This window comes from Leuciscus leuciscus, assembly GCF_965113295.1.
Source record: "Leuciscus leuciscus genome assembly, chromosome: 1".
In the NCBI taxonomy this organism is placed as follows: Eukaryota; Metazoa; Chordata; class Actinopteri; order Cypriniformes; family Leuciscidae; genus Leuciscus; species Leuciscus leuciscus.
In genome coordinates this window covers 26,125,514-26,148,190 of record NC_138725.1, presented here as the reverse complement: position 1 = coordinate 26,148,190, position 22,677 = coordinate 26,125,514, and the positions used below count along the sequence as shown (strand labels likewise).

At 39.3% G+C, this 22,677-nt stretch overlaps 1 protein-coding gene across 3 annotated transcripts in view; it reads right to left on the bottom strand.

Annotated features, from left to right (window-relative positions):
* The window catches only part of LOC309498414 (uncharacterized protein), a 30,607-nt gene that overhangs the window by 2,256 nt on the left and 5,674 nt on the right, over positions 1 to 22,677 (bottom strand). For 2 of the 3 annotated variants that reach the window (XM_082169147.1, XM_082169149.1), the window contains exons 2-3: positions 19,983 to 20,236; positions 22 to 1,960 (exon numbers count right to left, since the gene is read on the bottom strand). In XM_082169147.1, coding sequence (XP_082025273.1) covers positions 22 to 1,960; positions 19,983 to 20,142 — 2,099 coding nt within the window. In that variant the 5' untranslated portion in view covers positions 20,143 to 20,236. The remainder of the gene's footprint in view (positions 1 to 21; positions 1,961 to 19,982; positions 20,237 to 22,677) is intronic. The other variant, XM_082169148.1, reaches the window with a different exon arrangement.

The window sequence follows — 22,677 nt, the reverse complement described above, 5'->3', positions numbered from 1 at the left end:
ACATAAAGATGAACTACTCACCGTGATCTCAGACTGCGGTGATGTGGTTTCTCCACTGCATGGATCTTCATGTGTATCTTCAGCTGACTTTTAATAGAGAAACTCTTTCCACACTGATCACACGTGTGCGGCTTCTCTCCAGTGTGGATCCTCTCATGTCTTTTCAGATGTTCTGACCGATTGAATGTACTGTCACAGTGTGAACACTTGTAAGGTTTTTCTCCAGTGTGGATCCTCTGGTGCTGTTTTAAACAGTTCTTTGTAGTAAAAGTCTTCTCACACTCAAAGCACATGGACTCTCTCACATCAGTGTGTATTTTCTGATGACTTTGTAAAGATTTCAGCACTGAAAAACTCTTTCCACACACAGTACATGAATGTGGCTTCTCCTTCGTATGAACTGTCAGGTGTGCCTTTAGGCTTAATGCCCAAAGAAATGTTTTGCTGCACTGATCACATGTATACGGCTTCTCTCCAGTGTGGATCCTCTCATGTGTTTTCAGAGTTGATGACCGATTGAATCTCTTGTCACAGTGTGAACACTTGTAAGGTTTTTCTCCAGTGTGGATCATCTCATGTGTTTTCAGATGGTGTGACTGACTGAATCTCTTGTCACAGTGTGAACACTTGTAAGGTTTTTCTCCAGTGTGGATCCTCTCATGTGTTTTCAGTTGTTGTGACTGTCTGAATCTCTTGTCACACTGTAAACACTTGTAAGGTTTTTCTCCAGTGTGAATTCTCTGGTGCCGTCTTAAATATATCGCTGCAGTAAAAGTCTTCTCACACTCAAAGCACATGTACTCTCTCACACCAGTATGAGTTTTCTGATGTCTATGTAAAGATCGCAGCTGTGAAAAACTCTTTCCACACACAGAACATGAATGTGGCTTCTCCTTCGTATGAACTGTCAGGTGTGCCTTCAGGTTTGTTGCCCCAAAAAAATGTTTGCCACATTGATCACATATGAACAGCTTTTCTCCAGTGTGGATCTTCATGTGTCGTCTCATGTGAACCTCAAGACTTTGTACGTATCGGAAACTCTTCCCACACTGATCACATGTAAATGGATTTTCTCCAGTGTGAACTCTCATGTGAATCTCCCGACTTTGTTTGGATGTGAAACTCTTTTCACATTGATCACATGTGAACGGCTTCTCTCCAGTGTGAACTCTCATGTGACGCTCAAGATTAAGTTTGTTTGTGAAACTCTTTCCACATTGATCACATGTGAACGGCTCTTCTCCAGTGTGAACTCTCATGTGAATCCCAAGATTAAGTTTGTTTGTGAAACTCTTTCCACATTGATCACATGTGAACGGCTTCTCTCCAGTGTGAACTCTAACATGAAGCTCAAGATTATGTTTGGCTGTGAAACTCTTTCCACACTGATTACATAAGAATGGCTTCTCTCCAGTGTGAACTCTCATGTGAATCTCAAGACTTTGTTTGTATGTGAATCTCTTTCCACATTGATCACATGGGAACGGCTTCTCTCCAGTGTGGATCCTCATGTGAATCTCAAGTTCACGTTTGGCTGTGAAACTCTTTCCACATTGATTACATGAGAACGGCTTCTCTCCAGTGTGGATCCTCATGTGAATCTTAAGACTTAGTTTGTATGTGAAACTCTTCCCACATTGATCACATGAGAACGGCTTCTCTCCGGTGTGGATCCTCATGTGAACCTCAAGATTACGTGTGTTTGAGAAACTCTTTCCACACTGAGTGCAGGTTGTAGATTTCTTTGCTCTTCTTTTCTTTAAAAATGTGCTTTTAGTCTTTGAGCGACTCAAAGGTTTTTCTCCAGGCATCTCGGATTCTTTTTCTCCAGGTTTTCTCATATGATGTGTCTCCTCCACTTCACTCAGTTCTTCACGCTCCTCCTTCACTTCACTCAGTTCTTCACGCTCCTCCTTCACTTCACTCAGTTCTTCACGCTCCTCCTTTACTTCCATCAGGTCTGAAATGAAAGAAAAAAAAGCTTAATTGCGTTTTCAGTACATAAAAATTCAAAGAGAGAAATATGATTATAAAGTTAAAGGACATAAAGTGAGCCCTAAATTTTTTTACGTTTTTATAAATGAATTATGCATGTCCCTGAAAATCTCCATGAATGAGGAACATAAATCTTCCAATTATTACTTTTAAAACATTATAGGTACAAATCCCATGTTTCTGTCAAGATAATTATTAAATGATTTGATCAGTGACACACTTATCTAATGTAATAAACACATTAAACATAAACAACAGTGCCATAATGTTTTCAATTCAAGAACTGTTTTGCTTTTTCAGCTTAACTGTTGTTTATTGTAACAGATGACATAATAAACAGCCGGAGATTTAATAGGCTACATACAAAATAATCTATTTTGAAATAAACAATGGTTTGTACTGTATGTACAAAAAAAGGTTTTTAAAAAATGAATGAAAAAAAAGTTGTTAAAAATTGTTATGAAAGGACTTCCGGTATGGCGCGGACGCGGTCAGCAACATAAGTTAGAGGCTCCCAGACGGTCTTACTCCCCCGAAATAAATACTGGTTATCCAGATAGGAAAAGTTGTCATTTATAGAATAAAAGGGGGAAACAAGAGAATGACAAAAGGAAGATCGCAACAAAACCCGTAGACGATAAATCCCTGATTGGAAGTGGAGATACTGACGACGGTGCTAGCAAGCAAGCTGACCACGAGGCTATGGAAGCTATCCAAGCTAACATTATTGCCGAGATAAAGGCGGTCCGTTTGGACTTGAAAAAAGAATTTACCGAAACAATGGGGCCACTAAAGAAGGAACTGGTGGACTTCAGGGAAGACTTTAGCCAGAAGCTAAGCGCTATTGTTACTGATTTAAAAGAAATAACTAACAGAGTCGAGAAGACGGAGCAGAGAGTGGCTTACATGTAGGAGCGGGGTGCAGAAAACAGTGAGTTGCTTTCCCATACTTTGGCGCTCTAAGACAAACTACAAGCCCGGCTGACGGACTTGGAGTCGCGCTCACGCAGAAACAACATACGCATCCACGGGATCCCAGAGGGAGCCGAGGGGAAACAATGAATGTACAGGAGTTCTTAGAGACATTTCTTAAATCTGAGCTGTCCCTTCCCGATGTCACCCTCCCTATACAACATTGTCACCCTCGCTATACAACATTGTCACCAGTCCCTTGGAGCCAAACCACCACAAGGCGCTAACCCGAGGTCTATGGTTGTCTATTTCCTGGAGTATAAAACCAAAGAGCTGGTGCTTTGCACGGCCAGGAAAAAGAATAACATCCAATACGACGGGAGAAAAGTGTTTTTTGAGCAAGATTACCCAACCTAAATAGTTATGAAAAGAAAGGCTTACTCCACCATCAGAAAGACGCTTAAAGAACAGGGGCTCCGTTTTCAGACTCTTCACCCAGCAAAACTCAGAGCCGGGACCCCGGCGGAAGATCGTGCTACACCCGCGGCGAGAGGGAGACAACCTCCCTGGGAAACAGCAGATGCTACATCACGTCGTCACTGGGATGCACGCATGAAACACTTCCAAGAGAAACTAAAGGGATTTCGATGCGACGAAGGCGCTATGAGTGACTGAGTAACTTTTGAAAAGGCCGGTAAGAGTGTAGCCTACCATATTTCTACGTCAAACTGTATCTCCGGGAGGTAATATGAGAATAGGCAAATTTTCCCATTCATGAAAGCTTGAGAAATGGAAACTGACCACATCTGGGAATTTATGTCTGTTTTCTCGATGTGGACTGTTCTGATTTCAGGTGATCAGAGATTTTGGTCCACGCTTAGAGGGGCCCCTTCCAGATGTAGAGCTTCCCCTCTTGTTTTGGAAGTAGAATGCACACTTCAGAGATGGAAGTCACTAATGTTAAGCATTTGTGTTTATGTGTTAAGTTTCATTACGATTCACAGACAGAAGTTCATTTGTTCAGGCCTTCCAGGGATGCTTAAACGTCTTGGTAAAAAAAAAAAAAAATCATTCTCTACTGACTGAAATGCCAAAATAATCACCCTTAATGTAAACGGATTACATAATCCTATTAAAAGAGGTAAAGTAATTGCCAAAATGAAAAGGGAAAAACAAGACATAACCTTCTGGCAAGAAACACATCTTTCAAATATTGAACATGAAAAGTTGTGGAAAATGGGTTTCAAAAACTCATATTACTCCTCCTTTGAAAGAGGAAGTGTGAGGGGGGTAGCTATACTAACTTCAAATAATGTAAATTTCCAGTTCTCCTCACAGACAACTGACAAAGAAGGGCGGTACTTACTGGTCAAAGGTTTTATTGACCACAAAGAAGTTACATTAATGAATGTCTTTAGACCACCAGGACATGATAAACAGCTGATCAACAAAGTATTTAATATGATCTCTACGGAAACATCAGGTGTGTTGATATGTGGGAGGGACTGGAACATCCAGCTACAGCCATCCTTGGACTCCTCAAATAGAACAAAAAATATAAGACCTGAAGCGTTATATATGTAAAAAAAAAATGCTTAAAGAAATAGGAATGATAGACTTATGGAGGGAACTCCACCCATATGATAAAAATGTTACTTTCCCCCCCCCCACCCTCACTCCGCGTACTCAAGAATCGACTATTTTTTTGTGCTAAATGTAGATAGACATAGGATCATAAATTGTAATATGGGGTAAGAGACATTTCCGATCACGCAGGGGTGTGCTTAACATTACATTTAGACAACAAGCCCAAAGAGACTCGGTGGAGACTTAACACTAGCCTTCTGAATGACCCACAGTGTCAAAAGTATATAAAGACAGAATTTAAAGATTGTATTACCCATAATGATAATGAAGCAGTGTCTCCTAGTACATTATGGGATGCTGCAAAAGCTGTTATTAGAGGTAAACTCATGATGTGGTCGGCCCAGAAGAAAAAGGAAAAAGAGAGACAAATTAAGGACCTGATTGAAAAGTTTAAATCACTGGAGAGTAAGCATATGGAGTATAATGACACCAGTATTCTAAATGACATAATGGAGTCTAAACGAACCTTAAACAACCTATATGAAAACCAAGTAGAGAAGAGAGCTAAATTAATTAAAGGGGTCATATAATGGTATGCATTTTTACAAGTTGATTGTACTGAAATGTGTGTTGGCAGTGCCTGTACACAACCATCATAAAATGAAAAAAATCCATCGAGTGTTTTTTTATTTTTTATCTTCTTATATGTTTTCCAATCTCTCAAATCAAGCCGTTCCCACGCCCCTCCCACGATTGTTGATTGACAGCAGCGTTTCAACACAGACCCGCCCTCGCTCGTGAGCGAGCTGTCTCTCAATATTCCCCACGATCAACAGCAATGCTTTCATGTTTGCGCGAATCATTTCACCAGACTGCTTTATAAACGAGAACATTGAAAAAGGTATTAGCTCCTGACTGAGTATGTGTTGTTTATGTGCCTAATGACTGTCATAGTCTCACAGACTGGTTATTTTTTAAACAGATCAGTAAAATGTTAGTGCTTCAGCCCTGACAGTTGTACCTAACACTGCATAGATAACGTTACGCATCACTGACAAGCCTACATTTACCGAAAAAAAGTTTTTCATGACCATTAGCTGTAACATCAATCTGTCAATAAACTAACGTATACATCAGTAAACACATAGCGTTCGTATCTCACTACTCTACCCTGCCAGTACATACAAAGATAGATCAAAGTGACATTACGTTAACCAACCATTCAGAAACGTCCTGTTTTCTAACTCTTGGTTGCATACGGTTGCACAGTGTCCTCAGAGACTCCTGCTGCCATTCTTCAAAATATAATTTACCCTCAACTGTTGTCAAGGCAACACTCCACATGTGTTGTTGTGGCAAAACGCCCACAGAACAGAGGGGCGGGGTGAGCAAAGCTCATTATCATTTAAAGACACATGCGCTTAAACGGCGTGCTGAAAACAGAGCTGTTTTTGACCAGGTAAAATTAGTGTTTTCTTACAAAACTAATGAGAATTTTTAATTAAAGTATATTACAAACTTTAATTTAGACCCTAAAGAATCATATTAGCTTGTACAAAAATGGCATTATATGACCCCTTTAAACAAAATTTCTAAGAAAATGGCCCTAAGTCTAAGAAACTACTTGCATGGAGAATACGGAAACAACAGGCTGAGAGATTTATACATAAAGTGAAAGACCCCAGGACCAATGAGATGCATCATAATTTGGAAGACATACAAAATGCCTTTGAAACGTACTACACAAAACTGAGTCAGCTATCATATCATCCTTTCTAACATATTTAGATTTACCATCTATAGCAGGGGTGCCCAATCCTGCTCCTGCCGATCGACTGTCCTACACAGTTCATCTCCAACCCTAATCAAACACACCTGCCTTGAATTTTCAAGCGATCCTGAAGATGATAATTGGTTGCTTCAGGTGTGTTTGATTAGGGTTGGAGATGAACTGTGCAGGACAGTCGATCGGCAGGAGCAGGATTGGGCACCCCTGATCTATAGGGACAGAGCAAAACAAAATAATTACCCAGGAGATAATAGACGATGAAATAAACAAGGCAATATCAAGATTGAAAGCAAATAAAATGCCAGGTGCCGATGGGTACCCATCAGAATGGTATAAAAACCTCAGGGAAACAATAACACCAATGCTTAAGGATTGTTTAAACTATGTTCTGGGAGGTGGTGAGACCCCGCTGTCCTGGAGACAAGCAGTAATCTCAGTGATTCCTAAAATGGGTAAAAACAAAACAGACTGTAGCTCTTATAGACCTATATCAGTTTTAAACATAGATTATAGATTATATGCGTCAATACTTGCAAAAGCGAAGATGAAAGGTTGAATATATGCAAGACACAATCTACCACCTCTAGGTCAGGTCTGTGGAGGGAATTCACCTGGACAAACACTTTAAGATTCGTTATAACCCCCAATATAAAGAAATCACAGAGCAACAATCCTGAGCATGGTCAGTGTTGGAGAATGTGTGGTAATATGTCTGCTGGTCATTTTCATATCTTTTGGGAGTGTCTTATTATTTCTTTGTATTGGGTAGAGGTGGTGACGGAAATAAGGTCAATAATCGGCTCAGAGCTTGAGTTTAATTTTAGTGTTATGCATTTAGGAAATCTACCAACAGGGCTGAGAAAGACAGATAGATATTTGTTACAAATACTTTTAGCAGGTAGCAAGAAAGCAATAACTAGGAAGTAGAGAGTCCCCGACAATTGCTGAATGGATAGAAATAGTTTGGGAAATGTATGTTATGGAACATTTGACTTTCTCTTTGAGACATGCCAGGAGGAAATGTGAAGCACATTGGAAAAACTGGATATCTTATCTGAATACGTGAGATGTACCTTGTATATGTTTTTTTTTTTTACATGATGTTGAGCATTTCTGTTAACCTATGACAATTATGCCTGCTGCCCCTTGGTCTGTCTGTTTTTTTTTGTTTTTTTTTTCAGTTTTTTTTTTCTTCTAAAATCCACACACACAAAAAAGAAAAGAAAAAAAAAGAAAAAAAGAGAAAATTGTTATGAAATTGTTTTATAAAAATGCAAATAAAAAATATCTTTTAAATATTTTTATTTTTTAAATATGGGTTGTATGGGTTGTATTAATACCTCAGTAATAATAATAATAATAATAATAATACATTTTATTTGTAACGCACTTTACATCAATTCAATGACCTCAAAGTGCTACAATGCACATAAAACAACAAACTTTATACTTTAAACTTTAAAACTAGCATAAAAGGAAAACAGAGACATAAAAATTGCACTTTTAGCCATAGGCTTTTCTAAAAAGATGGGTTTTAAGTCCTGAAGCTGAACAAAAGGTGCGATCGCCCATAGTTCGAAGCCTTGTCCTCAGAGGCTGGAGGAGGTTGGCCTGTCCAGAGCGGAGATGGCGTGAGGAGGAAAGGGGGGTGATGAGTTGTTTGAGATATAAGGGGGCAGTGCCATGGAGGCACTGGTGGGTCAGAAGGGAAACTTTGAATTCAATCCTGTACTGGACAGGAAGCCAGTGCAGGGATTTGAGGATGGGTGTGATGTGGTGGTACGTCCACACCCCCATCAGGATCCTGGCAGCAAAGTTCTGAATGTACTGCAACTGCTGGATGTTCTTACTTGGGATCCCGATGAGGAGTGCGTTGCAGTAGTCCAGCCTGGAGGAGACAAAGGCGTGGACAAGTTTTTCTGCATCAGGGAGAGTGAGTATGGGGCGAAGTTTTGCAATATTCCTGAGGTGAAAGAAGGAGGTTTTGCAAAGCTGTTTAATGTAGGCCTCATAGGTCAAGTGAGGATCCATTCTAACACCAAGGTTTGTGACTGAGGATGAAAGATGAATGTCGTGGCCGGAGAAGGTGATGCTGGTGATGGTGGATGACCGGGTCTGGTGTGGAGTGCCAACAAGAATGGCTTCCGTTTTGGAACTGTTGAGTTGCAGAAAGTTAGCCATCATCCACGCCTTTATCTCCTCCAGGCAGGTAGAAATTGTGGAAAGGGCTGCAGAGGGGTTTGGGTTTGTTTTGATGTAGAGTTGAGTGTCATCAGCGTAGCAATGGAAAGATATTCCATGCCGGCTGATGACATGACCAAGGGGGAGCATGTACAGCGTGAAGAGGGTGGGGCCAAGGACTGATCCTTGAGGGACACCACAAGTGACAGAGTGTGTGTCCGATTTAGCACCACCCAGGGAAACATACTCTGTTCTGTCCGTGAGATATGATGTAAACCAAGCCAAGGTAGTATCAGAGAGTCCAATGGAGGAGTGGAGGCGGTGTAGAAGGATATGGTGGCCCACGGTGTCAAATGCTGCAGTGAGGTCGAGAAGGATGAGAAGTGATGGAGATCCAGCATCAGCCATCATCAGTAGGTCATTAGTGACCCTGACCAAGGCAGTTTCTGTACTGTGGCCAGAGCGAAAACCAGACTGGAACTTCTCATAAAGACTGTTAGTTATGAGGTGGTTGTGGAGTTGGGCAGAAACTACCTTTTCCAACACCTTAGACAGGAAAGGGAGGTTGGAGATGGGGCGGTAGTTAGCAGGGACTTCGGGGTCAAGGCTGGGCTTTTTGAGTAGTGGCTTGATGACTGCTTTTTTCAGAGACGTGGGGACATGGCCGGACCGAAGAGACTGATTGATGATATTGGTGATCATGAGACTTATTGCAGAGGAGTGACTTTTTATCAGGGCTGAGGGAAATGGGTCCAATTCACAGGTGGATGGCTTCATCTTCCTTAGCAGGACTTCAATCTCATGCTGAGTGATATCCATGAAACAGCAGAGGAGCTGGGTAGTCCCAGAATGAGGGTCAGTGGATATTACTGGGGGGGGTAGAAAAACTAGGGAGAAGAGGGGGGGGGGGGGGGGGAGGCGGGGGAGCAGATACAGCGGGGGAGTGGAGGGCGGGGCGGGGGGGGTGGGGGGTCTGGAGAGAAGGGAGCGTATCTTTTCTACTTTTGTTTTAAAGAATCGGATGAAGCTGTTGCACCGCTCCTGCGTGTTATCTAAGTGTAGGGGAGTCTGGGGTTTGAGGAGATGATTTATAGTTGAGAAAAGTTGCTTGGAGTTTCCAAGGCTATTGTTGATTATGTGGGAGTAGAACCGGGACCGTGTGTCACTGAGGGACTTGCTGTAGGCCTTCTGATGTTCCCGGTAGGCTAGCTTGTAAACAGCGAGTCCTGAGTCCTTGAAACGCCGTTCGAGGACACGCCCTGTTCTCCTCTGTAGCCGCAGCTCCCTAGTGTACCAGGGGGCTGAGCGTGTGAAGGTGACGGTTCTGGACTTGACTGGGGCATGGTGATCCAGGAGTGAGCTGAGTGATGAATTGTAGAGATCCACAGATTTAGTGACTGAAAGGGGGTTTGCAGCAGAGAGATGGCGGAGGTCAGTAAACAGGGTGACTGGGTTGATATTTGTAAGGTTCCTAAAACTGATTTTTCTGCTGGGCTTACTGATGGGGGACAGAGTGGGTAGCTCCAATGAGATGGCCTTATGGTCGGACATGCCCAGATCGTGCACCGAGAGATTGCTGATGGAGGTAGAGTTGGTGATCAACAAATCAAGAGTATGGCCTCTGGAGTGTGTTGGGACATTGACATGTTGGGTGAAATTGAGACTGTCAAGAAGATTATTGAATTCAGCTACAGAATAGGAAGGGGGGTCGTTTACATGGATATTAAAATCACCAAGTATGATGATATTCCCTGGGGTTGTGTAGAGTGTGGTGAGAAGATCATGCATCTCGGAAATGAAAGCTGGGTTCGGTTTGGGAGGGCGGTAAATCAGGAGCATTGTAGTGACAGTATGGGGAACACATTCACTATTAACTACAACTTTTGCCTCAATAAACTCCTAATTTACTGCTTATTAATAGTAAGTGAGGTAGTTTTTTTTAGCGTTTCAGTTTAGGTATGGCATGGGATATATGGTCATACAGAATATGGCATTAATATGTATTTTCCCCAAAAAAATTACTCTAAAACTGTGAGAAAATCAACGCCAAGCAGTGTTCCAATTCTGAGGTTGATATCTCAAATGAGCTTCCACTAGATGAAATGTGTCTCATTCATTTCCAGTGCACTCATTTTTGACCGTGAATAATTCGAGTGTGACTATTATTTTCAGGACCATTTAATCTTTTTTAATCATGTCCATGATTTGTGTGTGTGTGTGTTCACAAAGCAAATGGCCAAACCTTTACCAATTGAAGGATTGTTTGTTTCTTATTAACTTTAGTCAGATGTATTTGTAACCTTTATCAACTGGGTTAAGATTCTTTGAAGGCCGACATGCTAACATCGCTGCTGTAGAACTGTGCTACACTACTACCTTCAGTAAACTCTTCTCCCCACGAGAACTCTGGTCAAGCTTACTTATTTGATGTATTAGAGAAATCGAATACATTGGCAAACCCCCAAATAACCGCTCAACCACATAAAGAAATCGAGCACAAGTTTGGTGTCTAGTGATGCAGAGTCGCTCTCCTCCTCACTGGAGTGTGTTTGAAATCTGAGGAGAGACTCGGAGACTCTTCTGGTTTGTGTTCTTTAGTGACAGGAAAACCAATAAATAGGTTATGTTTACATCCCTGTCAGCCATTCTGGGATTCAAGCTTATTTACTTAATTGAGTTTACTGTTTATTAGGGCTGGGTAAAAAAATATTGATTTCTCGATTTTAATCAATTCTCATTTTTACGAACCGATTTGGATTCTTAAATCCCAAGAATCGATTAGTCTGTTTTCAGTTGATGAATGAACGGAACATTGTAGCGCACATCCCATCCAATAAATCGCAATCATTTTTAGTCTTTGTTACTTTTGGTATGAAACAAAGTCTAAGGTTTGAAATTATGTCAATTTTATTAAAAATATTCAAAAAATAAATACCATTTTGGTATTTATTTTTAATGTGGCGTGACAGAAGCTCTTTAATCTCAGTTACAGCTCAAAATAAACATGAATGGACATCTGAAGGTGTGTTAAAAGATACAGTAAAACTCATCTAAACATGAAACATGTCTCATGTAATCGCTTAATTAGTGTTTCAACTAGGGCTGAACGATATATCGTTATCGTATCTATATCTAGATATGAACTTTCAAGATATTACTATCGAAAAAAGCAACGATATAGACGATATAGATTTCCCCTCTCCGCGCTCGCCCTGCATACAACTCTGGCAGTCACAACAAACATCAGTTTTACGAGTGCCCTTGAATGCACCGCTAAAGCCAGCGCGCACACACTACCAGGGACGTGGGAACTATATTGTGAGAGGGGGGGCGGCGTTTCCATGGTGACGCGTCATTGCTTGTCACGTGACACACCGCAGCAGCAACAGCGCTGAATGAATGATGATCTGCTTTTATGTCATTTTTCCTTTTTTATTCAGAATATTCACAAATGTGTTAGCTATGGCATGAAATATCTGATATTCCGATTGTCAAATACATGCAAGTGGAAGTATATTGTTGTTTAAACACCTTTATAACGATCGCATTAGTTGAGCTGTATGCGCGATGGGCGCCGCCGTGTTAGTTTGTGCCGCAGACGCAGTTCAGAGAATCGGATCTGTTGGATTTACAACCTCTAGGTTTACAACACGTGAATTCATCCACTTCTCCCGAAATACTTAAAAGTAAGTGGCTGGTGAACTGGGAATAGAATAGAGTAAACATTGAAGTTACTTACACAATGTGTATCTGATATGAATAAAACGTGTAGAATTATAATGGAAAGGATTATTATTACCTCTTCCATAGACATCAGTGTGTATTTTACAAACTCTAAATGTATTGTTTTTTTAGTACTTATGTGAATTTATATGTTTGAAACCTAAAATAAACAGTATGTGGTTGAAAACACTGAAAAGTTGTGATATATCACAGCTCTGAGCGCGCCTGTCTCTGGCTAAATTCAACATTTGAATTTAGCAGTTGATCATGTGATGCACTTGATCGTACGCTCCAGGGACCAGCCTAGACTGATTACACCTGTGTGATCGTACGTGCGAAAGGCTTAAAAACAATACATTTTGTGACACAAAATTTTGAAATGTAGGCTTAAATCAAACACATTTTAATTCAGATTCTGTATTTTTATATATATATACAGGGCTTGACATTAACTTTTTTGCTCACTAGCCAATGTGGCTAGTGGTTTTCCAAAGTTACTAGCCACACAGCATTTTTACTAGCCACATTTTTGTTTTTGTGAAATTACCTTTTAAAAGTCGACTATGGCGTGCTAAAATTTACTTGAACTAGATTTACAACCCTTTTAAATGTAAAACCACTGTACACACCCAAATCAAGACTACACAAAACAGGTCATTATCATTAGCTCTGATAAGGTTGTGTGTAAAGCTCCTTTTTAAAATTAAAACCATGTATTATATTACATATCGCCACATAGCTCCACCGGCATACACTGTGCATGTAATACTCATTAGGGCTGTCAAAATTGCTCAAAAATGACGTTCGAATATTCTTTCAAAAAAAAAACACATAGCCTATATTCGAACTATTCGAACATGGTTGCGCATTTTGTCAATGACTCGCATTACGTCAATAACAGGGCAAATTAATACAAAGAGACATAACTACTTGTATAGGTAGTTTATTTGTTTAAACACATTTGACAACGTATTACCTACACAAAAACAAGTAAATCAACTAATGGCCAAGACAAGACCGCAGACCTCACTCTCGCTCGCTCACTCGCAGGCACTCTTTCTCTCTCTCTCTCTCACCCTCACCCTCATGCTGCGTTCACACCAAACGCGAATAGAGCGTCTGGAGGTCTTGCGGCGCGAATGAGGCGTCACGCTCTCTGTGCATAACGGTTTAAATGAACAACAACAATAAGCAAATGTTGAGTGCTGATCAAGAGTTTTGTGCAAGCAATTTGAGGTCGCGACTCTTATATAGCAGGCTTCATTCAGTGATTGAAACAAATATTATTAACAATAATTGAAGTTTTTAGCCTATATAACCGACATTGAACGCTCCGAGCGAGCTGTGCTGTGGTAAACATGGAACTTTTCCTTGACATGAAACGGTAAATAATCAAACCAGTGGAAGCCTGTAGTGCATGAAACTGCTGTATCTAACCTACCTTATTCATGCAATATCTATTCAGTCAGTACAGTAGCCTACACTTTAGTAATGTTTCTGTTTAACGTTAACGCTTCTTCCTGTTATTTTAAAGATTTAAATCCTTGCCGCCAAGACGCTCCTCTGTCGGTTACAGATTGAAAGTGAAACTTAAATCTGTCACGCAGACTCGGGGTGTTTGGATTTATTCACGCACGTTAAAAAATATTATATATATGATCAGGCAGGCAGCCTGCCCTCAGGCAGGCCATCCCTCAGGCAGCGCGCCCACTCGCAAAGCAGACAGCCGCGCCTCTGCTACCGCAGGCGTTTTTCCACATCCGAATATACATTTTCACCTTCGAAATTCTGTTTTTTAAAACTATTCGAATATATATTCGAATTTAGAATATTCGTTGACAGCCCTATGGGAGTTGTAGTATCACACTTATTTCAGATGCCTTTTGAAAAGACTACAATTATTCAACCCGCCACAGTGGCTAGTTGGAGTGACTATGTTACCCGCCACGAGCAAAATCCACCCGCATTTGGCGGGTTGGCGGGTGTTAATGTCAAGCCCTGTATATATATATATATATATATATATATATATATATATAAATAAAAACTATATATATATTAGGGGTGACCCCAAATAGTCGAAGATTCGATGCTTCGATTGGAGGAGCCTGATTCGACTACCGATCTCACGGTCGAATCTTCGCAGAGGTGTTATGAAACGAGGATCATGCCACTTTGGCAAAATGAGGGGCGCTCAATGTCTGATTTCACATAGAACTACCGGTTTTCTGTCAATACGTTAATATTCAGCCTATTATGATAATGCTGTATATAAAAATGTGCAAAGAAATAAGCTTTTAATAAATATTTTTTAACGTGCGTGAATAAATCCAAACACCCCGAGTCTGCGTGACAGATTTAAGTTTCACTTTCAATCTGTAACCGACAGAGGAGCGTCTTGGCGGCAAGGATTTAAATCTTTAAAATAATGTCTGGGATAAGAAAATATAAAGTGTGGATGTACACCGTCAGAAAGGATATTCTCCAAGGCTGGATTTAGCATCAGGATCATGATCGCACTTCTGCCGGCCAACGTTAACAAGTTTCACGTTAGAATGTATTTTATCCGCGCGCACAATTTGAAAAGACTCCAGCGGACACAGACAGAGTGAAAGACTGGATTTGTTCTCTCGATCAGGTAACGTTAGGGTACAAGTGATTTCAAAACTTTTCAGATGGTTCTAATTTGATTTTTGGATGCTGTGAGTGTGAACATTTTTAGCTAAAAAGATTCTGCAGTTAAAAAGACAAAGTTGAAAATTCTGGCTACTATCCTTATTTTAATAATTTCTTTATTTTAATTTTATTTATTGATCTGTCAGGGTTATCTAATCTAACTATTTGTGGCTTGTGTTTTGAATATATGTTCCCCTGCACTTTAGGCATTTTGCACACATTTGCTCATCTTGTGACTTGATTCTGATTTATTTCGTTTTGCATTTTTATTTATTAGAAAGTTATATTCTGTTCTAATTTAATTTAGTAAATTAATTGTTTATTTTTTCGGTTTATCGATGTTGTGGTGTATAGAGCCTGCTCGCACAGGTAATTTAGTCGATTTAATTTGATTTGTATGTGAAATGCAAATCCTGTCTGTGGCCTTTCTGGAGTTATTTATGTTATTTCTTAGTTTTATTGATCCAAAATGTTTTTATACATTTTCTTCTATATCTTTGTGTGATTTTCTGTCCATCGCGGCTTTGAAATTTTAAAGCCCCGCCCCCATACACATGATTCGACTATTAGTCGACTATAAGCAAGACATGACAATTCTGATTCGACTATGAAAATCCATAGTCGGGGACACCCCTAATTAGGCATGTGCCGGTATCAAATTTTCATGCTGCGATTAATTGATTGAGCTTTTATCACGGTATACGGTATCATCACGATATTTTAATTGCCCAAGAGAAACGGATGGATTGGGGGGGGGGGATGTAGAAAAAAAACAACTTGCATCACAATAGGTGTAATTGTAATTGTCAAAACATTTGGTAACTAAACAGAATTTTACACAATTTTCACGATTTCAATTCAATTCTTGGGATTTGATTTCAATCTTGATTCAATATTGACTCTTTGGATAAATATTAGGTAGGCTACATGGTAATTTTTCTCAAGAAAAAATATATCTCACATAATGCTGTAAACATACAGAGAGCCCTGTCAGCTGGTATTATTAAAGGTTAAAAATTAACAAATTAAATATAATTTGGATTTCATTATAATAACAATTATGACACAAGTAAAAATATAATACAAATGTGATATAGTGCACATATTTAGCAAAATACTCCTCTATAGCTATTTTTTCTAGTCAACTAACGTGTTGGTCATTAAATGGCTTTCCTGAGGTAAATGTAACGTTCTGTGACATAATTGTTCACCTGCAGTTTTATTGATCTTTTCGTGGTTGAAAAACACTGATTGATCGATATTATGTATGAGATATAATACCTTTAGGTAAGTTGTACTGTATCTTTAAATAAAAAAGTTTACTTGAACTGAGATCGTCGATCGTCACGTCACATTTACAAGCACCAAAACGGTATTTATTGTCTGAATTTCGTAATAAAATGGACAGAATCTGATAGATGAGATTTTTTTTCATATCAAAAGTAACCTGCTCTGTCTAGTCTGTCGGTGTCAGTGTCCTCTTTGCTCCGTGATTTATCTCTGCGTGAGAAAATGGATGTGTGGCTCGAGAGCGTGTGAAAAGAGTCTCACGCTGAATGCGTAGAGATGGCAGCCCTGCTTTTAGAAGAGGGATAAATCCTTTATTTTACTGTCTATGGATAAATCGTCGGCAGCGTTCCTCCTTCCGCCATACTTCTTCTCCATGTGAGGATTCATTACATTAGACTAGGGTGCGCCCTGCGCCGCATGCACACAGTGCTTCTTCATGTGGGGATTGTTTACATCAGAGTGCGCACGTGTTTCGCGCAGAATATACGCAGTGTTTAAGCGGTTGATGGAAAATAAGCTAATGCGCGTTCTATAAATATAAATTCTGATCTATTATTTTTCACGGTATTCTGAAGTGCCCGCGATAACAATATCGTGCATATTCATTACCGCGATTTATCGCATTACCGAATACCGGCACATGTCTACTAATATATATATACATATATATATATATACACACATATATATATATATATATATATATATATATATATATACATATAAAAACAACGGAAAACAAAAACAATGAACAAACCCTCCCCCAGCTGCCTGACCCCGAGAGGGGCGGCCGCCCCCCCCAGCCCCCCCTGTTCCAACGTCTATGCACACTGTACAGAGACAGCGGATAAATTAGAAAGAAAGAAAATGAGTGCGGGAGATAATGCGGCCGGTGGCAGTGCAGAATCTGACTTGGTGCCAAAACATAAATCATCTTCCATAATTTGGAAGTATTTTGGATTCAGAAACGATGTAAACCAGAGTGACGTGTTGTGCAGGTCGTGCTTAGCAAAAATTGCGACTAAGCAAGGTAGCACAACGAACATGTTTCACCACCTGAAACAACACCATCGCGTGCTGCATGAAGAGTGCATGACAATGAGAGAAACACCGGGGACTTCTCAGTCATCCCAAAATAAACCAAAGCAAAGTTTGATTGCTGATGAATTCAGTAGCGTTACGCCGTACGAGTCGACGTCCACCAGACATAAAGAAATTACAGATGCTAGAACATACCACACTGCAAAAGACATGGTACCTGTGTACACTGTCTCAAAAGAAGGCTTTAAAAAAATGGTTTGGACGCTGGACAAGCGTTATAAAATACCATCCATTTTAATCAAGTGGCCATTCCAAAACGTTATAATGAGTGTAAAATGAGTGTTGAATCCGAGCTCCGTGAAATCGATCATTTCGCCACAACCACGGACCTGTGGTCGAGCCGGACAACCGAATCATACATAAGTTTAATGGTCCATTTTATTACAACAAACTTCGAACTCAAGATCCAAGATACAAGACACAATAAATCAGTGTCAACGACGTCCCCATCATCAAAGCCAGACTGGTGTCAGAGATGAAGATGATGGAACACAAGGTAAAAATAATGGTTAGAATGGAGTAAATGAGAAGAGTTCCTTCCATTTAAATGCATTATCTTACATTTTAGTAAATATTTAAGTTTAAATTTAGCTGAATTGTGTTGTTCATACAGTAATGATCATTCATATATAAAACTAATTAAATTCTTTTTTCTTGTTTTTTTTTTGTTTTTACTATTTTCTAGCATTCTGTTGAGTGCAGAGAGACCAGAGTGGAAGAAGTTTCACCCCCACCCACCAAAAAGGCTAAGAAGTCGTTGGGAAGTTTCTTCAAAAGATCCACCGCAAGTGCAACAGTACCAATCGATCCCACTGCTGCCATAGAAGCCGAGCTGAGTGCCTACATGCAGTCCCCCACAATTGACAACGACGAGGACCCCCTTCTGTGGTGGAGATTAACTCACAAAGTCAACTTTCCCCTGCTCAGCAACATGGCAAGAAAATACTTGTGCATGCAGGCCACCAGCTCTCCCTCAGAGAGAATTTTTAGTGCATCAGGCAACATTGTGAGTTATCAGAGGTCCTGTCTGAAGCCAGACATGGTTAACAAGCTAGTGTTCCTGGCAAAGAATCTGTAGAAGTTGTGCTGCCTGTAACTACCTCTGTTCTGTTAGTAGCAAATGCATTTTCTGCATACAGTTATGTGATCTTTTGAAGAATATAAATGTTGTTGCACTTCAATGCACTTTCAATGTTCCACCAGCTGCTGCATTTGTTATTTATTGTTAAAGCAGAGCTGCAGTAAAAGGTTTGATTTGTAATTAATTTTTTTGGTAATTTATGTTAATGTTGATGACTTGTTCTTAAAAATAAAACTATGCTTTCCACATTTTTTTGTATTATGATCTTTTTATTTTTCTGAGAAATGCTTGGTTTTCACCGAACCCGTAGTCATATCGTATTGTATCGATATCGAGATATCTGGCATGAAAATCGAGATATGAAATTTTGTCCATATCGTTCAGCCCTAGTTTCAACCACGGAAAGACGTCTTGTAAACAATATGTCTTGTAACGTCACATCTACCTCAGAAAAACCATATTACACCCCCATCACGCTCTAGGTGGATTGAAGACGCCTTGTGAATGACTTTCTCTTCACCGGCCCAGTACATGATTCTCTACAATCTGGAAGCCCTGTTTAGCATACGTACAGACTCTGTCATCTTTAATATGTCTGATTAACCCTTTCCATTCCAGATAGTACTTTGTAATTGTACATTGATGTTTAGAATTCAGTTTTAAGTGCACTTAATACTTTGTTGGTCTGTCTCAGTATTTCTCAGTTTTTCATTGTTCTCTGCTGATGAGAATGTATTTAGATTTATTTTACTACTTCCTTTTTTTTTACTTTTTGTCCTTTACCATTTTTGTTATTATTACTTATTTATATCTGTTTATTTATTTATTTGGTTGTTTACTTATTTTCTTTATGTATGCATCATAAAAATTATAAATAAATCATACAAAAAAGAAAACCATATTCAGTGACCATAACTTGCTAGTCAGCTAGAAAATTTTATTCTAGAGGAGCATTTTCATAAATATATAAATGCACCACATTACATATGCATTATAATTTTTAATGTTCGATATTTAATGCATGTTTGAATAAATCAGTAAAGTTTTTGTGACAGCCACCATAGAAATGTGTATATTTAAAGGTAGAAATATGATTATGTAATTGTAAAGTTAGTATAACTTTACTATTATAAAAAAAAACTTCCTTGAATGTAATTTAAGTGTTTGTATACAAATCAGTAAATTGTAACCTTCAATATTAAAGTAGTGAAGTACCAACTGACTCCCATGTGTAGTTTACAGCATTATTTGAGAGATTTTATTTCCTTGAGAGCATGTACTTAATCTGATATACATCAGTATATCCAAAACAATCGAAGCTCAAGCTTGTGAATAGATATTTAATCAAAACTTGTGTCAATACCCAGCAAACTATATTGAGAAATGTCAAAATGTTTGGTAACATGGCTGCAAAAAATGTGAGCCAGTTATAAATGTAAAATAAAACAGCTAAAATATTTAGTTGGACCTGATGTTGACAATCAATATAACAATTTCTAAAACCTCCCTTTACTGACCCTTTGTTGTAAACAAACAAGAACACTTACCATTTCAGTTTTACTGTTTATCTAAAAGTAATGAAGTGCTTGAATGTTTCTAACATGAATGTTCTTCAGCATCATGAATGAATGAAGAATAAACACCAACCTCTTTGTTCTTCAGTATCTTCAGTGTGTTTCATTCTGCAGGGTTCTGGATCACTCATGTTCTCACTTTCCTCTTTAATAAACTCAGTCTTTACAGATATCAGCTCTTCCTGATGCATTGTGCTCGTCTTCACTTGTAGCTGATGGGAATATTCCAGCATTTATTGGAGAATTGCAGTGGGAGGAGCTTCACTGATGATGAATTACAGTGGGAGGAGCTTCACTGATGATGTGATTGCTGTGGGAGGAGCTGATCTGCAAAAACCAAAGTTATCAGTTACGGAGTTTGTTTTAATACTAAATGACATTAAAGCATTTATGTCTATAGCCGCGTTTCCATTACCCTTCAAATTGCGCAAATTGAAAATACGCTCAATGGAAACACGTCAATTTTGCAAAAACTCCCATTTATCGCAAAAAAGTTTTTACGCTCGCATGAGGTGGTTTTTCAGGCAATTTGAAAAAGAAATATTTCGCAAAACTGCAATGGAAACAGTTTTGCGCATAAACAGTCACCTGACTTAGAAGGCGCGGTGTGTTTGGACAGAATACGAGACGGAGTTCTTTGTTAAATTCATAAAAGACAAAAGAATGACAGAAATACTGGATTCTAAACCTCAAAGAAATGCCACAATCAAGACCTCGGAGAAACCCAGAAACACTTCATATGTGCCGCTCACAGACACAGTATGGGTCTTTCCTTACCATTAATGCTTGGATAACACGCCTACGTTTCCTTCCATTAATAATAATAATGTCTAGAGCGGTATGTGGCTGTGATATATATATATATATATAGGCCTATATAAACTTACCAACGTCCGTTGCCATGATTTTTGGAATGACTTATTGCAAGAGGAAAAAATTACGTTTTAGTCGCATAACATTGGTTAATGGAAACGCCGCCATTTCGCAATCGTTTTTTATCGATATTTAGAGAGAAAAAAAATAAATAAAATAATCGCAAAAGTTTCGCACAAATCTTTAAAGGGTTAGTTCACCCAAAAATGAAAATTCTGTCAGTAATTACTCACCCTCATGTTTTTCCAACCGCATAAGACCTTCGTTCATCTTCGGAACACAAATTAAGATATTTTTGATGAAATCTGAGAGCTGATCACTTCTCCATAGGCTGCTAGGTGGCCCAAACTTGCTGGCCCAGAAAAGTTATTAAAGAGATCATTAATATAGTCCAAGTGACTACAGTGGCTCAATCTTAAGTATATCAAGCGACGAGAAAACTTTTTGTGCGCAAAAACAAACAAAAATAACGACTTTATTCCACTATTCATTTCCTTCTCTCTGGGCCTCGTAGTGTTTTTGCGCAGCGTGTCTGTGTTATAAGTCATCACGAATCACACACATGACCAGCGTCGGCCAATAGTGAGCCTACGTGGTGACGTGTAACACAGACGCGCTGCGCAAAAACACTACGCGAACCAACTAGAGCTCCAGAGAGAAGGCAATGAATAGTGGAATAAAGTCGTTATTTTTGTTTGTTTTTGCGCACAAAAAGTATTCTCGTCGCTTGATTGAGCCACTGTAGTCACTTGGACTATATTAACGATCTCTTTAATAACTTTTCTGGGCCAGCAAGTTTGGGCCACCTAGCAGCCTATGGAGGAGTGATCAGCTCTCAGATTTCATCAAAAATATCTTAATTTGTGTTCCGAAGATGAACGAAGGTCTTACGCGGTTGGAACAACATGAGGGTGAGTAATTACTGACAGAATTTTCATTTTTGGGTGAACTAACCCTTTAATGGAAGCGCGGCTTATCTCTCTATAGAAACCAACAATTACTCTCAGTCTATTCACACCAATGAAATGAGCTTCAAGTGTCAATTTACAGGAGATCTGAAGACATCAGCATAATAAATGAGGTGAAAACAGGAACTATTGTCATGAAATAAAGTGTTTTCAGCAGATATGTTAATATTGATGAGCCTCAGACTATCAACACTCATTCAACAAGCCATTCAGGATCATCAGCAGATCATCTCACTTTTACAGCGTGTTTGCTTTTAGAAACACATTATTTGAGTCTGGATACATGATAAAAGCCTATAAAACAGCTCTATTGAAAGATAAGGGTGTCACGTTCCATCGAAATTAATGCTCAATCTCGATTATCAAATCAAAAAAATTGGAATCGTCGATGCTGCCACGCCCCATACGTCACGTCACCTCGGCTTGCCTGTAATAGGTAAAACTCCTTGGCTGTTTCTCAATTCCAAGAACGCAAAGAACAGACTTGCGTTCTCTTTGAGACTGGTCTTGCCAGGCGACCTTGAAAGAACGAACTCGGAAGGACGCGAGAACACAGAACGCATCTTTATGAGAATTGAGATGTGCTGCGATGCTGCTTAACTGACCATCTCGGCAAATACAACACAACATCACAAACATATGTCACAACCTTTTAAACATTTCTCTCATATTATTATAGACATTGTTTTCATAGTTTATATCTTTTTTATTGTACCATGTGTATTTATGAGTAGCCTATGTGTTAACTATGTTTTGTCAATGTTAAGATTCTTTTTAATATGCCAATAAAAATACTGCCGCTTTCTTAAGGTCTTTATCACTTTATTAAAATGAAGCAAAAGAGACCGACAAATGTAAACTTTCACGAGCTGTCACGTATTTCGAGCTTGCAGCGGGAATCTCTTAAGTGAGAACGAGAAGTTTAAA